Below are 18,502 nucleotides of genomic sequence, written 5' to 3'. Positions count from 1 at the left end.
CCGGGACCCCGTGGAGCGAGGAGGTATGTATACAGAGCGGAGCGGGAGGCGGCCGGCATCAGAGAGGTTAAGCGGCCGGCAGATTTATATACACGCACCGGTCGTTCAGACCGCTGCGTGTATGTAGTGACAGCGATCTGCCAGGACCTAGCCGACTCGCAGCGTTATTAACGCTGCGAGTCGGTAGGTGTGAAGGCACCCTAACATTGCTTTATTATGATCCGTACAACTCTTTTTTATGTGAAAAATCTGCAATTTTGCTCTTCTGTGGGTTTTTCTGCTTACAACGTTTGCTGTGTGAGACCAGGAATGTGATAATGTAATAGTTTGGGCGATTCCGCATAGCACATATGTTAATTATTTCTTTTATATTTTTTTCATTTAAAAAATAGGAAAAGGGGGGTGATTTAAACTTTTAATATGTTAAGGGATTTTTTATGTATTAAATAAAAAACTTTTGTTTTATTTGTAGTTCCCCCAGGGAATTTCTGCAGTACTGCATTGAACTATGTCATCTGTGCTTATTCGCTAGAGGCTGCTGAAGGTGTAGGAGCGTCGCTAAGGCCACGAGTGTCAAGTATAAAGGATCAGCTTCCGTCATTTGCATCGCGGGAAGCCGATCCCCCATTGGACCACAGAGGACAGCTTTTTAATGGCATTTAAATGCCGCTGTCAGTTATGGCAGTGGCATTGAAATGGTTAATTAGCTGGCCATGCCTAAGAGCCACGGTCCCCGACTGCTGTAAGTAACAGCGCTGTAAAGAAAAGGCTTACAGCTTGAACCCTCTCTTTACATCCTTAGCGATTTTTTTTTCTTTCTTGTTTTGAGTAATGCCAAGGCAGAAGGGCAAACAGGGAATGAAAGCAGCAGGTTTTGCAACTTCACTAACTGTGTAATAGTCTGCAGGGAAATTAGATGTTCTGCACAAGTGGTAAACCAGCAGGGGAGGGGAGTAGGCAGAGTGGGAGGAATGTGATGAACAGCTGAGGGAAAGCACTGCAAGCACTGCATTCTGAGAATTGTGCTGTATTGTACTGGGCAGCCGCTCAATCAGGAAGCACGGCCATGAAAAAATTAAACTAATTTAAAAAACCCTCGAAAAAATAAACAGGCTTTTAATGCTTTCAGAACTGCAGTATACAGGTAACCAATGCTATATGCTTCTGCAGCATGTTTATTTTTTTTCCTAAGTCCTATGACTCTATCTCCCACTAGGCTATTAGATATTTAGGAGGTAAAAAGGAAATAAACAGTGTGTAACTGCCGGCATATATAAGGCAACTGGCGACTTATCCTTAACGGGGTATTGCATTTAAGAAAGATTTAACCCTGTTCAATCCCCACCTATAATCTAAGCATGTTTCTAATAAGTTTCTATGACATTAATTGCGCCGTTTGTCTGCAGCACAGCAACTCACACCAATGAAGCTGCAGAAAATCGTCTCTTCCTGGTCCACTTTGTCTCCACTCCACTGTGCTTCCCCTCCCTTCTGAGAAAAAAGTCACATGATCTCTTCTGTTGCCAGGCAAACTGTAACACCATATCTGCAACCCTGCCCACCACTGACATCACACTAGTCAGTGAGCACCTGGCCTAGGGGTGGGGAAACAACAGAAAAGTAACAGCCTCTTGAGCAGTAAAGGGAAAAGAAAACAGTGTTCTATCGATGATAGATACATACATATATGCATAGATATATAGCAGGTGTAATACTTGTTTAGGCTATGTTCACACAACGTATATATTTTCGTAAAATCGCAACCGTTGTACAACTGCCATGATTATTATGGAAATATACATTACATAGCTGTCTATGGGATCCCGGCTGGAGGGTATACTCATAGTATACGCTCCAGCCGGGATCCCACGCGGTGGAGCAAATAACTGACATGTCAGTTTTCTGTGACCACTATTCATTGAATAGCGGCTGTAGAAAACCCTGTCAGTGCACACTATTGAGCGAGCGGCTGTGGCTGAACACTCCATAGTGTGCAGTGGGGAGCTCTGATGCAGGCACGCAAGGATGCGCCCGCACCAGAACTCTGTGGCAGAAAAGATCATCCGGACGGTACTGCAGTACCGTCTGGGATGATATTTTCAAACACCGGCCATTTCGTGACCCAGCCGGGTCACAGAACGGCCGGTCTAATACGTTGTGGGAACATAGCCTTATAGTGTAAATTAAAACTAGATTGATCCATTGATGGGCAGAAACTACAAGGTGAGGCAGATACTTGGCAGTTGGTTCTGAGGTGCAATGCATGCTGGGAAATGTAGTTTCTTGGCCCCGCCAGCGTCATCTTGGATATAGACCTTTTAGAAGATATAGGTCTTTTAGAACTTTAAACTCAAACGTGGCGTGAATTTAGTACTTGACTAAACATTAAATTTCCACAGTTAACTGTTCTACAAGCACCTGAATGCCTTGGCACACGTAGTACATTATGAGCTAACAGATTACACACATTTAAGAGAATGAATAAATGAACAATAACAAAAGAAAAAGGTCACGAAGCTTTATCCATCATTGCCAAACACCCTGCTCCTGCTACCGACTCATATAGAAAGAAAAGTTATTTTACAGCTGAGTATTCTCCATAAACATGGTAAGGTATGTGAGCTTATCTCCTGTTTAATTTTACAGCACCATTAGTTCCGACAACACTAAGGCTAGATGGCAGTTAATCAGGTTACAGTAAAATGTATAATCTCCAGAAGGCATGAACTTAGTGTGAACCTGCACCACTCCAGAGCATAGCATGCATTCCTTGTAAGTTTACAAAGGACATATAAGTTAAGATGAATGCCTTACCCTTTGTATGACTGCTGGACATTTTATAAAAAAAACACTTGACAATATTCAGGGCTAGTAGTCAGAGTAGTCAGCCATCCAGCAGATGAATTGACCAGTCAATTCTTTGGGGCGGACGGCGGAATCCTCCAGGTCTCTAAGCCCATTTGGGTCTAAAAAAGTGCCAGTGCTGGTGCTGCCACTTCCAGCTGTGTGTTTTAGGCCACTCTGAGTAAAACAGATTGCCCTTCATGGTGCTGCCACTTTAAAGTGTCCATTGCTGTCCTGAGGGAAAGCATAATTTTATGCCACTGATCCACCAATGTCCACAGCTGTCTATGGAGAAAACGTAATTAAACACCATTGTTCCACAAAGTCCACTGCTGATCAGGGATAAGACGTAATTTTACACTGCTGTCCTGGGAGAAAACGTAAGTATACACCGCTGATCCACCAACGTCCACTGGTGTCCAAGGAGGAAACTTCATTTCACGCCACGATTCACCTACGCCCACTGTTGTCCTTGGAGAAAACTTCATTTTATGCCACTGATTCACCTACGCCCACTGCTGTCCTTGGAGAAAATGTAATTTTACGCCACTGATTCCCCAGCGCTCACTGCTATCCTGGGAGAAAACTTCATTTTTATGCCGTTAATCCGACATGTCCACCGCCAGGGGCGTAGCTAGGATTCATGGGGCCCCATAGAAAAAAACTGTCCGCCGCCCCCCCCTCCCCTACACATAACACAAAGCACTGCATATATCATCAGTGATGTGGCAAAAAAATAAAATCTCTTGTGGCCAGAGGCAGAATCTGCATGCAGCTACAAAAGTGACTGGCAGAGCAGAGAGCCAATGGCTGCTTGCTCTGTCAGTCCACTGTATTTAACAATAAGGGCCCATTACAAGCCTTATGGTTAAATACATAGGTGCAGGAGCAGACCACCTTCTGCTTAACCCCTTATGTACTGCAGTGTGTAAGTGACCCAAAGGTCACTTACATGCTGCAACACAAAAAGAGTTAAAAGGAAGATCTCTGCTTCACTGCCCTACACTGATAACCCCTCACCTCTGGCACATTTTCCTACTTGATTGCAGCAGCTGGAGAACAGAGGTCAGGGGTTATCAGAGCAGTGAAGCAGTTATGCTCCTTGTCTTCTGCATATTAACCCTTTTTTATGTTGCAGCATGTAAATGAACATTGAGTCACTTACACATTGCAGTACATAAGGAATTAAGCAGAAGGACACAGGAAACTCTTTATCTTCCCTGTGCATCCACGGGCCCCATAGCAGCTGCCTACCCTGCCTCTAGGGTAGCTAGCCACTGTCCACTGCTGTCCTGAGAGGGAGCGTCATTTTCCAACACTCATCCACCAAAACAGTTAATCCCTGCCTGAGGATTGACATTTTTCAAACTATGAAATTTTCTTTTTTTCACTGTAATAGCTACTGCTGCCTTACAAATTGCTTCTTTCTCAATCTAGAGAAAGAAGCAATCTTGCTTTGAAACGTCGCAGACATGTAGACATGGATCTCTTCAGCCAACGCTAGTCTGTGAGTGCAGCTGTTAGCGCGTAAGAGCGTAGACTGATATTAGTAGCCCGACTTAGGGAATGGACTTATGCTTAAAAATATCCGTGAATTCCTCACGACAAACGATTTTTTTGTCCTAGTGGTTATTTCGGTCTAAAATTGTATTGCAAAAGAAAAAAAAATATTAAAAAACTGATTGAGGGAAGCTGGTGTGGTTTTGCTTTATTTGACTATTTAGACACACCTTTGTCAGTTGGGGATAAATGCAGTGAGGCGTTTTTTGTTTTTTTTTGCCACAGAATATTGGAAATTTTGGACAGTTCCTGACAGAGATGGCAGTAGTGAGCACTGTGTTTGACTGAAAAGAAAACATTTCCTGCAGGACATACAGCAGCTGATAAATACTGGAAGACTTAAGATTTGTAAATAGAAGTACATTACAAATCTATATAACTTTCTGAAACCAGTTGATTTGAAAGAAAAAGATTTTATCTGAACAACCCCTTTAATGATTTCAGAGATGGTTCTAATTAGAGATGAGAGAAGCGAGCTTTGTTCCGATTCTTGCGAAGCAGCCCGCTTGGATTCAAAAGCCGAGTGGACTAGTTCATACTAATCAGAATGAAGCACGCTTCTCTCATCTCTAGTTCTTATGCCTTCACGAGGCAGAGGCTGGCTGGAGAATGAAAGCTGCAGCAACAGGTCCTACCGGCCCCAAATACCATAATGATAATGATTTCTGTAAAAAAATTGTTTTTGTAATTGATGTCTGTTTTAAATGAAGTGGTTGTCTATTGTACTTATGGGAGAACACGGACATAGAGAGAAAGGAGCTGCTGAACCTCACACCTATGGCTGACACTAATGCCTCTTGGCTACATTTAAAAACCAACACCAGGATGTTGGTATATAATTTGATCAAACCATATTGCCTCATGTACCACGTTTAGGTCCCCTGGTTCACACTACACTAGATCAATACTATGTCGGTCAGCGACTGCCAACCCCGCAAAGTGAGCGCAAGCAGTACGAAATGGCCCTGCAACCCCACTGTCACAGAACCAAACCCCAAGGCCCCCTCCCCAAACCCAGCAGGCACCGCCGGCGGAGAAAGCAGCCACCAAGCAACACAAGTGTGACACTAATGCCTCTCGGAGAACACGTTTAGGCACTGCTGGGAGATTTGAACACTTATCATGTGATCTCTCATCAGGCCTTGACAAACAGTCATCTGGTGCACTATAGCCATTTGGCTGCTCTGCTTTGCATCATTCCTATTTTGTAATTGGTGACATGAATAAAGAGGATCTGTATTAACTAGCAATTGGTGAGTGGCGTGCTTTCTACATACAGTTGGACTTAGCACTATTACTCTGTTTACCATTGAGTACTAATACATGCTATATTGGTCTTGTGTGCCTAAAGGTAGTGCTGAATGGTCTCTGCTAATCTTGACACAACTCCCTGTTTCTTAGCACAGATGGGTTATAACAGAGGACAGTTGTGTGCCACTGCTAAAAGAGAACAGAAAGGCAAGACTTTATTGGGGAAAAGTGTAGAAAAAATGGATGACTGGTGGTGGGTGTCAGATTCCTTCAGATTTGTATTGCACCACTGATGGGAGGGTATTTAGTGCATGCAGCATGGATTGATGAACCATTTCCATCCCGTATTCACAGTTCTGGGTAGATAAGGTGGAAAAATGGCTTGGGGAATATTTAGCACAGATGCCAGTGATGGGTAAGTATGCAAACAGACTTCTAGGAAACAACCAGATTCCACTACTGCTTTGGCTACTAGCTGTGAGTTTATCTGCATAAGGAATACTCATCTCAAATATTTTTATCACTGCTCATAAACTTGCTGCATTGGGGAATATTTTTTATGTAAATTCTGGATTCTCCGATACCTGTGGATGGGCATTAGGACAGCTGGCAATAGAGGTCCAAAACACACTGTGTATAAAATTACTGTAAAGAGTATTTGGCCCCTTTATTCTCATAATCACTGGAAGTCCCAAAGGATGGATGATGAGCATGTTACAGGTGCATCCCAGTATGGTAGATCCAGATCTGCTGTACCAAAAGCTAATGTCAACGCAGCAAAAAATAAGGGTTTTATGAACTCTTGGGAAACAGATTGCAAACAGACAGCAAATAAGAGTCCAACGGCCCTGGTTTAAACTAACAGCAATTATTTGCCATTAAAGGGAACCAATTAGCCCAAACGGGTTGATATGGTTCCCTGAACTGCAGTATACAGTTTCTGCAGCAGCCGCAGCACGTACCCGAAAAGAAGGGCTTTAATCGCCAGCGCACGTGACAGGCAGCGGCGGGGAGGTAGTCATCTGGGTGGCTTCCCGCCCGTATCTAGTCACCGCACTCTGCTTGTCAGCGCGCTCGGAGAGGATGAATGACATGTAGAGAGGCCAGTAAAGGACCTCTCTCCATGTCAATCATGCCCTTCCGAGCGCGCTGACAGGCAGAGCGTGGTGACTAGATATGGGTGGGAAGCCGCTCAGATGACTACCTCCCCGCCGCTGCCTGTCACGCGCCCAGGGGATTAAAGTCCTATTTTTTGGGGTATATAGCTTCTGCTGCAGCCACGGCCGGTACGTGCAGCAGTACAGGGAACCATATCAGCCCGATTGGGCTGATTGATTCCCTTTAAATGGCAGTGATTCCCTTTAAATGGCAGTCATCCTCAATTTCAAGTGTGTGAACATAGCCTTTCTGTGTTTCCACTCAGGTTTTGGTTGCATTCATGCACTTACTGTACTTTTGGTAAAGTATCAAAAGTCACAATTTACACCAAATATTTGGCATGTAAACGTGCCTGGACCAGGCACAATAATGACAGCATTTAACTGTATAATATACATGATGCTTGACTGAGGTGTTTAATAACTAGCACTAGTAGCAGTAACATGAAATGGTGCCTGTCAGCACAATGGGGCATATAACACTAGCAGCAGTGTGTAGTAGGCATTTTTAATAAAGTTTGATGCCCTGCCTGTGTACTGTTAGACCCCCTTCACACGTCCGGAAAAACCACACGGATTTCCGGACGCATAGACTTTCATTGGACACGGACACCCTTCTGGAATTTTCCGGAAGGGTGTCCGTTCCGGAAAATAGGACAGGATTTTTTAGAACCGGTCCTATTTTTGTCCAGAAATCTGGCTCTGACGCCCCCATAGAAGTCTAGGAGTTCCACTCACCCGGACCACCATCCGCCGCTGCCCCTGGTCTGCCCCGGCCTCCTGCTGCCTGTTCCTTCACCATCCCCCTTCCCCCGCGGCCATTCACGGCACCCCCCCCCCCACCACTCGGGGTCCCCCCCCACCGCCACTCACAGACCCCCCTCCCCCTGCCCCCACCGCTCGCGGCCCCCCCACCCCCCCCCCACCCCCGGCAGCCAGGAGACCATGACAGGTGAGATTAAAACTCACATCAAGTCCTGCTGAGAGGTCATGATGGGAGTTGTACTTCCGCAGCCTGTGGCCATCCAGGTTGCAGAAGTACAACTCCCATCATGTCCTGCAACCTGGATGACCACATACTGCAGAAGTACAACTTCCATCATGACCTGTCAGCCGGGCATGATGGGAGTTGTACTTCTGCAAGCTGTGACCATCCAGTTTGCAGAAATACATCTCTGATCGTGTCCTATTTTTCTTCTGATCAGGAAATCCTGAAGGTTTTTCCTGATGGTTTCCTGAAGGTAAAAACGGATTACTGTCAAGAAATCCTGATACTTTCCTGATGACATTTAAGGTCTCCTGATTAGGATTTCCTGACAGTAAAAACTGACATGGACTTGTGAATGGGGCTTAAGGGATAGTTATAAATGGAATCAGAAATCATACTTTTAATCTGATGTAAGGGTTATGCAAACTAAGTGGGCATGGGGTGAAGACCAAGCTGTAACAGGTCGCATCTCTCCACAAAGCGTGACCACAGGCAGAGAGCAGTGACTAGCTACGGCTTGGTCTAATCTCTATCTACTAGCACACTTCATAGTGAAGGATGCTAGTTTTACTTAGATAGAAGAGTGGCTTTACTTTGAGTAAGCACAATGATGGATGACTTTACTCTAAATAAGCACAATGGGTGATGTCTTTATGTGCGTTTAGAATATCTTTGCATATAATGCACACCATTCAGTGGAATATAAAGAAATCTTCGAATTGATCTGCCTCAGAAAAATGTTTTATGGCCTTTAATGTAGACACTGAGGGTGGTTTTTAAAAGTAGCTTATTATCTTTCTGAAATTATTGAATTTATGTCAACATAACAGTTTGTATAGTTACAGCTAGTAAACAGCATGCAAATAAAGATTGACACTTCTGAATTACATAGCCGCACAATGGGCTGAGATACCGACAGGAAACATACTGCTTCCTTTATGCTACAAAAGAAACCAGATGGATATGTTAACCCTTTGCTTTACCTGTTGCATTGCTACTTATTTTTATTCTTGGTCTGGGTCTTTATTTTCACATAAATTATATAAGCCCATAAGAACCACACTGCCACTTATTGTGATGCAACAAGATTGGTTTTATCTGCTGAGTGACAGCTTCTGTCTGTAACATTGCATAGAGTTCAGTGTGGATTCGGGAGTGCAGCTCTAGAATCATAGTAAACCAATCTTGTAGTGCTACAAAAAGTCACAGTACAGCACCGACTTAACCTCTTGTGTTCAGCCGGGGAACCTGTGCAAGGCGGTACAGGCATTAAGTGTCAGTAATAATTGGACATTTAAACATTGACAGGTCTGGCCCTTTGAGCAGCTCTTCATTTTAGACCCCCATATGAGACATTCACATGCTCTATATGAGAGTTTGATATTAAGTCTGTATCTAGTAAACTCTTCTCAATAAACTAGCAGTGCATAGATTTCTGCTGGTGTTGTATGTTCTATATGCACTTTCATTATTTATTTCTAGCTGTTTTTGTGTTCTCAGGCTCAGCCACATGGCCACTTTGCTTACTTCCTGTGATGCCATGGTCAATATCTATTCCTGTTCCTTCTACTTAACATGATCACAGAAGAAGTTGTCAGATAGGTGCGTCAGGTGTCCCTTCCATGGGCTGGATAGAAGTCCACATTGATTTTAGTTCTGCCCCTGTAGACGGAGCTAATATTAGAGCTCAGCAGGAGCTGGTGCAGAAAGTGCAGCACTGAGCTCCTATATTTGCTCCAACTTCCAGCCAGCCCATGGGAAGGACACCAGACCCACCTACCTCATGACTCCACATGTGATCACGTACATCACAGGAAGTAAACAAATCACAAACAGAGTGGTCATGTGACTGAAAACACAAGAGGAGCTGCAAATAATGAAAATGTATATAGAATATACAACACCCACAAGACAAAGCAATTCTGGGTGGATGCGTGCTGCACTCTGTGTCTGTATCGCACAAGGATCTTTCTGTTTTCCCAACCAGAAGCTGTAGCAACCCCTGATTGGAAATCAGGAAGGTCCTTGTCCAACAGACACAAGGGAGTACAGATACAGAAATGGCAGTGCTTGCAGCAGAGTAAGGGGTGTGAGAATAGGTTTTATTTTTTTATTTAACTGTGCCCTAAGCAGTTAGATAGAAAACAATTTCTCCAGAATACCCATTTAAATAGGTTATTATTAAAGGAGAAGTCCAGCAAAAAATTTTGTAAAGTATTGTATTGGCCCCCAAAAGTTATACAAATCACCATTATACACTTATTTTGGGAAATGCTTATAAAGTGCTTTTTTCCCTGCACTTACTACTGCATCAAGGCTTCACTTCCTGGATAAAATGGTGATGTCACGACCCGACTCCCAGAGCTGTGTGGGCTGTGGCTGCTGGAGAGGATGATGGCAGGGGGACACTGAGGGACACAGGGCACTCGGGGAACACAGAGCATTCCTCTGCCAACATCCTCTCCAGCAGCCACAGCCGCACAGCTCTGGGAGTCGGGTCGTGACATCACCATTTTATCCAGGAAGTGAAGCCCTGATGCAGTAGTAAGTGCAGGGAAAAAAGCACTTTATAAGCATTTCCCAAAATGAGTGTATATTGGTGACTTGTATAACTTTTGCCAGACTTTAATAGCATATCATTCTATCATGAATGGCATGTCCTAAGGATTATTTTTAAATTGGCAAGAGTCTGACTCCCAGTACACCTGACAACCAACCATGTTCCACAGCATTGGTAGCTGTGGTGCAAAGTACTGCAGTGTTTTCTCACTCATGTGAACAGAACAATGTATTAGTACCATGCACTACCACTACAAACAGTATGAACACATACAAAATGTATATGAGAAAACTGAACAACTTTTCTTTACACAAACAATAGCTTTATTTGCTGCAAGTTAAAACCCTATTTTTAAAGGTAACCAAAATGACTTTAAGGGTCCATTCACATGTACAGGATCTGCTCCAGATTTTATGCAGCAGATATCAATGTAACTAAATGATGGAACACAAGATCAAATCTACAGCAGATTCTGTATGTGTTATTGGACCCTAAAGGGTTATTGGGTGATCATAACTTCTCTCCTCCTACTGATGTCTCCTGGAAGTTGGGTTGACAAGAACACAACTGATCTGCCGGAGGGTCTCCAGAACATTAATTATAGTCCAAAAGAACCACTTTAAAGCAGCATTACATGCTTTGTTCATTTGGTTACTATATATTCGGGAAGATCCGGACTCCCCATCACCCAGCCTTCTCAGATGTTAATCTTATGGTTGCTGGACTAGTTGAAAAAAAACAAGTCAATGACTCAATATCTACTAGTGATCTTTTAATTTTAAGGGACATATAGAAACCTTGTAGGCTACACAGGTCTATAAAAGCATAGCTAAAACGATAGCTACAAAGGCAAATCATTTTAAGGTTGTAAACCATCCCTGGAATGCAGTTTCCTCATCTCAACGATACATTCACGATAAAGTGCTGCAATCAAATGCAAGGTTACTGGATAAGAAGAAGATGTGGTTGATATGATATGAGGAAATAGTATTTAGGCAGTCAAAGATGTGTAGATTTTTACATCAAGCAAAGCAGCTTTGTTCAGTTTGATAAACTTGCATAAAACATAAAAACTATTTTCATTTTGAAAGACAACTGAGACGTCAGGTGGAGTCATGCCACAACTGCTGGGCTATCCATCTGCAAAACGTTCCACCTGATTTGAAATAGAAAAAATTGTATGACTGCCTTCTCTAGGAAGTCATTTTCTTCTTGCACTCAACAGAGCAGAAGACCATCCCCTCTATTGGCATGAACTTCTGGCCAATCAGACACTTGCTGCAACATGAGCATAAGAAGCACTCTGATGAGGCATGCCAATGAAATCCACTGTAGCTCACACGCTGAACTTCTGGATCGATGGCATTGTGGCAACCTTGGCAAGTCTAATGGAAGAAAAAAAAACCCATAATCATATATATATAATCATGTAAATCAATTATATAGAGCATAACAGTGTGCTGCTTTGTCAAGGTTTGACCGGCGTTTTGTCCCTTCGAAAACTGACCAGAGGTCGGCACTGATGAGTGCAGCCATTCTTTTCCCAATAATTATTTTGCGACACATCAATAAGACATACAATACTGTGTAAATCATCAGTTGCAGGGACGGACATCTAAGTGATAAATCCTTGGCATTGCAGGTAAACAAACAAAATGAAAAAAATAATTTCTAGGTGCCATTATACCCTTTAGACCTCAGAGACCCTGAAACCTGCTGGTGATGCAATAATGAAATGGAATCCATGCAGTATGTTTGCTGGGGATGTCCAAAAAGCATGCGCTTTTGGGAACACATTTTAAATATACAGCAAACATTTTCTGGGAAACAAGCCCCAGACCACTTTACTCATTATAAACAGGCTCTTCGGACCCACACTACAAAAAGGGCATCTAGAGACATTTCCTCTTTACAGTGCTGATAATCTGCAACCTGTTGACAATGAGAAGACAGCACAGCAGAACCAAACAACATCATACAATATCAGGAGGCAATTCAGCATCACTGGTCGTCTTTAGCTTACTCTGGAGTTCCTATGGATTACCATGGACAGCTCTGATGAAGGAAATAAGCTTGGGAATTGCTCTAAAGTTTCAGCATACAGCTATGTTCATACACTGTTTTGAGCCTACGTTTGATATGTAAACAGCTGAACAAAGGGGCCAAAACCAACAAACAACTAAGAAAACTGTGGATGTAAGAAACTAAGAAAAATAGGATGTATGCAGAACGAAATAAGGAACTGAAGACAATTTACAAAGAACTAAATTCATTGTTATAAGTGTATTTCTACATAGATACCTTATCTAGTATTTTTCTTTAAAGGGGAACTCCGGATAAGAAAAACTTGTTTTCTATTACAAGTACATTAAAAGGTATACAGATGTGTCTATACAATGTATTACTGAATCTGTACAGTTCTGCCACACTGGTAGCTGATAGAAATCCAGGAAGTGAAAAAAATGGCCCCTGTGTCAATTCACATGGTCTCCTGCTCCTGCTGCTATCCCCCCCAGGAGACAAATCTTACATGCCTCTGTCTCAAATTGTGTGTGTCTGCTGATGATGCATACAGGGGGCAGGGCGTGATGTCACAGGAGGCTTGGCTGGATAACCCAATCCCCTGACTAATTCACCATCTCTGACCGAACAGAAGCAGCTGCTGCACTAATTTTACTGATTGTAATGGGTGGGGGCTGTGATGATCACATGAGGAAAAGCATTGCATTCTGGGAAATGCCAAACCAGAAAGAACAGAAAACACAAAACACAGCAAAAACCCCCCCAAACAAATGGATTTTTGGTAGTTTCAAAACTGGGATAGACAGGTAAGTAATGTGTTATGCTTCTGCAGAAATTTCATTTTTTTTTTTAACCTCTACCTGGAGTTCCCCTTTAATATGGATAAGCAGATTCAAGTAATATAATATTGAGGTAAACCATTAGGATACGCACATTTTCTAGTACAATACATTAAAAAAAGGTTTCTAAAGCCACAATGTGCCGTAATCTAATTCAGTACATTGCAGTAGACTTTAGGAGCTGTTAGACAACTACAGAAGGCAGTTTGACTTTTAGTAATAAAAGAATCACATGGTCTTACCACAGCATGGTTTTTCACATAGCAAGGCTTGCACACTGGCTTGTCATTCACCATCACGTAAATTTCCCCAGCCAGAACACAATCACAGTCAAAGCAACAGAAGTGCTTCAGATGCCAGTTTTGACCTTCTGCTTGGGTATATTCATTGCTGAAAATCAACTAACAAGAGAAAAAATATATATATCATAAGATTTACAGTGATTTGTTATGTAGTCCTGCACTGTTGATGATTTCAGTTCTGACCACTAGATGTCACCAGATCCTTATTTTTTATTTGATGATTTGTGCCACCTAGTGCACATGTAGGAAAAATACAGACAAATACAGAAAAAAAGTTCTAAAGAGGTTAAAAGTAAAGATGAGCGAACCGGGAACCCGAACGATCGGCATTTGATTAGCTTGGGCTGCTGAACTTGGATAAAGCTCTAAGGTTGTCTGGAAAACATGGATACAGCCAATGACTATATCCATGTTTTCCACATAGCATTAGGGCTTTATCCAAGTTCTGCAGCCACCGCTAATCAAATGCCGAAAGTTCGGGTTCGAAAGGACTCGACCATGCTCGAGGTTCGCTCATCTCTAGTTAAAACACTTCGAGAATATGTTCACATTTGTGTTTGTTTCCTCCACTTGCTATGCATTTACCTAATGGAAAAGAACTGACCCAACTAATGAATGGCTAAACTTTTTTATTCAGTTCATCTTAACTTGAATTAGTTCCGTCTGTTGCAGGAAAAAAAACAAACAAAAAAACATACCCCCTCCCTTCCAAAAAAAAAAGTATGTGCCATTTTGTTCTCCATGTCTATGTATATCCATTTAAACTTTCAAACTAAAGTTTATGGTGACAGATATAGAAAAAAAAATGTACAGTATGGTACCGTGTTAGCCAGAAAAATCCATATCGTATTAAATACTTGCAACCAAAGTATTTTAGAAATGATACCTTTATTGGCCAGCAAAAAATTGTTAGAGCTGTGAGCTTTCTGGATTCACAAGATCCCTTCCTCAGACAAGTTCACAAATGAATGACTTACAGAAACAGCACAACATTTTAGGGATGTTACAAACAAGAAGGGAGAGACATGTGAATTGGGGAGGGGGGGGGGGTATATACATCACATAGATAAGCCAGGGCAATAAAAAGGACTTGTTGTAAATAAAGCTTATTTGGAAGTCCAAGATTCTTGGTCAGTTCAGTCTTATCTGTGGAGTGTGTCCATGTAGTGGGTCATAAATCCAGGTGCCAGGTTTAGTTACTTAAAGGTCACTTCCAGAGTGGCAGAGAGAGGAAAGTGTGGGAATTCAAATTGATAAAAACATTCCAGTCATTAATACATGGACACACTCCACAGATAAGACTGAACTGACCTAGAATCTTGGACTTCCAAATAAGCTTTAATTTACAACAAGTCCTTTTTGTTGTCCTGGCTTATCTATGTGATGTATATACCCCCTCCCCCTCTTCCCCAATTCACAGATGTCTCTCCCTTCTTGTTTGTAACATCCCTAAAATGTTGTGCTGTTTCTGTAAGTCATTCATTTGTGAACTTGTCTGACAAAGGGATCTTGTGAATCCCAAAAGCTCACAGCTCTAACAATTTTTTGTTGGCCAATAAAGGTATCACTCCTAAAATACTTTGAATTCAAGAATTTACCACGATGTGGTGACAGATATAAATGGCATAGTTTTATTTGCATTTTCTTTTCTCATCAGTCTTTCACGATCTTATCAAAACAGAGATTTGAACTATGCCTTAGGGTGCCTTCACACAACGGATCACAATGGATTTCTCGCTGTGAGTTTTGCAGCGAGATCCGTTACAATTGAAGGTCCTGTCAGTTCCTATTTGAATACATACTTGCAGGAGATCTTTCAGACTGCTTTAAGTAAATCCCCCTCCCCCTTAACACACACACTGCTGGCGCATACATCACCCGTCCTCAATCCGGCTTGCTGCACGGGGTCCCGGCTTCCTTCTTTCCCGCCCAGCCAATCAGTGCGTTGCCCAGCCGCAGCCACTCATTAGATGGGCGAGAAAGCAGGAAGCCGGGACCCCGTGCAGCAAGCCGGATTTGAAGACGCTGCAATCTGTTACGAGAGAAGGCACTCTTAAAGGGATTGTCCAGTGAAAATATTTTTCTTTAAAATCAACTGGTTTCAGAAAGTTATATAGATTTGTAATTTACTTCTATTTTAAAATCTCCAGTCTTCCCATACTTATTAGCTACTATATGTCCTGCAGGACATGTTGTTTTCTTTCCAGTCAGACACAGTGCTCTCTGCTGAAATCTCTGGGAGAGACAGGAACTTCCTGAGCAGGAGAGGTTTTCTATGGGGATTTGCTTCTACTCTGGACAGTTCCTGTCCCGGACAGAGGTGGCAGCCGAGAGCACTGTGTCCGGCTGAAAAGAAAACAAACATGTCCTGCTGGAAAAATAGCAGCTTATAAGTACTGGAAGACTTGATATTTTTAAATAGAAGTAAATTACAAATCTATAGAACTTTCTGAAACGAAGTGATTTGAAAGAAAAATATTTTTGCTGAATAACCCCCTTTAAAGGGTAAGAAAGATTTAACCCTGTTCAATCCCCACCTATAATCTAAGCTTGTTTGTAATAGGTTTTTATTACATGAATTGGACAGTTTGTCTGCAATACATCTTGACTTACACCCTGAGGCTATGTTCACACTACGTATATGTCCGGCCGCATATTTTCCGCGGCCGGACATATACGTATGAAACTCCGGCCGGGACTTTACGCAAGTTGCTGCCGGATACGTATGGACCGCAAACTTACGCCCGTAGTGTACTTACGCTTCCTGAGCGCTCTTCGTAGCGATCTGACAGCGGTCTTTTACTTGGAAATCTTCGCCTAGCCCCGGACACCCCACAGAACCTTTTGGATCGGCACAAAAAGCTTTCAAAATGAAGAAATCACCACTACGTACGGGACCGCATGTAACGCTACGGGCGTAAGTTACGGCATTCCCGTCCCGAAACAATGGTCTGGTTCATTTTTTACGGCGCCGCATACGATCCGGGCGTAAGTTCGTACGTAGTGTGAACTGTGCGGCAGTAGATCGTATACTTTACATTGTACGCAAACTACGTAAGTTTCCGGCCGCTTATTCACGGAACGCGCTACGGCCGGAAACTTACGTAGTGTGAACCCAGCCTGAAGATGCAGAAAATACTCATTTTCTGGTCCACTTTGTCTCCTGTCCTCCCCCTCCCTTCTGAGACCAAAAAGTCACACGATCGCTCTCTCTTCTGTTGCCAGGCAAGCTGTAACACCTCATCTGTAACCCCACCTACCACTAACATTACTCCAATCACTAAGCACCTGGCCAAGGGGTGGGGAAACAACAGAACAGTGATCGCCTCCTGAGTAGTATAGGAGAAAGTAAACACAGTAGTTTCATCTCTCTATCTTTCATCTATCTAAGCAGATGAATAGATAGATAGATATTTTGTTTACAGATTGAGTCAGCAATGGGCAGATACTACAAGATAGACTGGCTTTTAGAAAAACCTGTAACCCAGGAACTGCAGCATCTAGAAAGACAGGAAATGGCTCACAATACTCGGGGGACTTGCTTGGTGAGTAAGCCCAGCCAAGTTTGGGTTTCATTTTTTAACTGTTGGGTGGAATACCCCTTTAATGCATGCTGAAGCTTATTTTACTGGAATATTTTATTATTGTTCTAGTCTTCACTGCCTAATTTACCACTGCTCATCACATCTAAAGTGTAGTTTCTATCACCACTAGCATTATAAATAATACATATTATACGGCTATGGTGCTCCTGTATCACACTACAACAATTCTCTGTTGCCTCACCAACAAGATTGGCTCCTGTTGCTACATTGATCTGAGATCTGTATACAGCTCATATTTAATAGTTGTCATATACAGCTGCACACAGATAGGCCTCCCTAGTAGGAGAGGCTGGTATGTGAGAAAACAGAGGAGCTGTGCACTTTATCATATATGTCCAAACACTGCTAATCAGTTATACTGCTGTAGTGTAGCATTAGGCACACTTTAAAATGTTTGTTTTTTTTTCTTCCAGTTTTGGCTGCTTAAACCTGCTGATGAAAGCAAACAGCCCTTTCTCTCCACAAGGTGTTAGGCAAATACCTGCCAAGAGATTATAGGAATATAGATAGAAATGTGTTACTCCCACGTCTTCACATTCCCCAATGAGGAAAAAAAAAAAAAAAAAAAGAAACCCAACAAATCCCACATGCTGCAAAATTTTAATGAATTCCATTTCTGTGAAAAACAATGCAGCGGATAAATGAGGAACATTGGTTTTCATTAACTAATATATTCTAAGGGGGTTGTACTGATGATATTTCTTTCCCTTATAATGTTTTTTGTACTAATCTGGTCGGGACAAAAGGTGGTCAGAGTCCATAATAAATTGAAAATAATAAAATTACACATACATCCATGGCTTCTGCACTGCTTTTAGTCTTCAGTGCAAAGAGGCCTTTTCAGGCTCCTGAAGTGCAGCATGCTGGACTGTCCCCTCGCTCCTCTCCCATCCCTAACCCTGCTTGGGGCTAAGCTTCCAGGTCACTGTTAATCAAGTAGGAACAAGGATGATAGAGCAGTGAGGAGATATTCCAGCTTTCAGCAATTCAGAAGTCTGTTTGACACTATGTGCTTCCAGAAAGTAGAAAAACGCATTTATTCTCAGTTGCAGACAAATATAGGAAAAGTACCATGTGTTTCCTTGACCTAACATATCTAACATTTTTATTGGTCAGAAACATTAACCGATGACACATTCACTTTAAATTAGGTGCAGTAATAACCTGGCCATATACCCACATTACTGCTGCAGTTAGTCAATGCTGTCTGTGGTCTTATGCCATATACTGCTGAGGCTGCAGTGGTGATATAGGTAATGTATACAGGCATGCCATTAATGCAACCAATAAGCAAATCCCTGAAGGGAAACTGAAGAAGTAGTTGCATTGGATGTGGCAAAGATTAAAGATGTGAGTACAGTGGCCTCAGTGGTT

At 42.4% G+C, this 18,502-nt stretch overlaps 1 protein-coding gene across 2 annotated transcripts in view; it reads right to left on the bottom strand.

The window, feature by feature from the left end:
• Positions 1–11,119: 11,119 nt before the first annotated feature.
• Positions 11,120–18,502, bottom strand: part of TES (testin LIM domain protein) — an 83,344-nt gene continuing 75,961 nt past the window's right edge. For both annotated transcript variants that reach the window (XM_069976361.1, XM_069976368.1), the window contains exons 6-7: positions 13,464–13,622; positions 11,120–11,745 (exon numbers count right to left, since the gene is read on the bottom strand). In XM_069976361.1, coding sequence (XP_069832462.1) covers positions 11,554–11,745; positions 13,464–13,622 — 351 coding nt within the window. In that variant the 3' untranslated portion in view covers positions 11,120–11,553. The remainder of the gene's footprint in view (positions 11,746–13,463; positions 13,623–18,502) is intronic.

This window comes from Dendropsophus ebraccatus, chromosome 1, assembly GCF_027789765.1.
Source record: "Dendropsophus ebraccatus isolate aDenEbr1 chromosome 1, aDenEbr1.pat, whole genome shotgun sequence".
Classification (NCBI taxonomy): Eukaryota; Metazoa; Chordata; class Amphibia; order Anura; family Hylidae; genus Dendropsophus; species Dendropsophus ebraccatus.
This window is presented reverse-complemented; position numbering and strand designations above follow the sequence as displayed.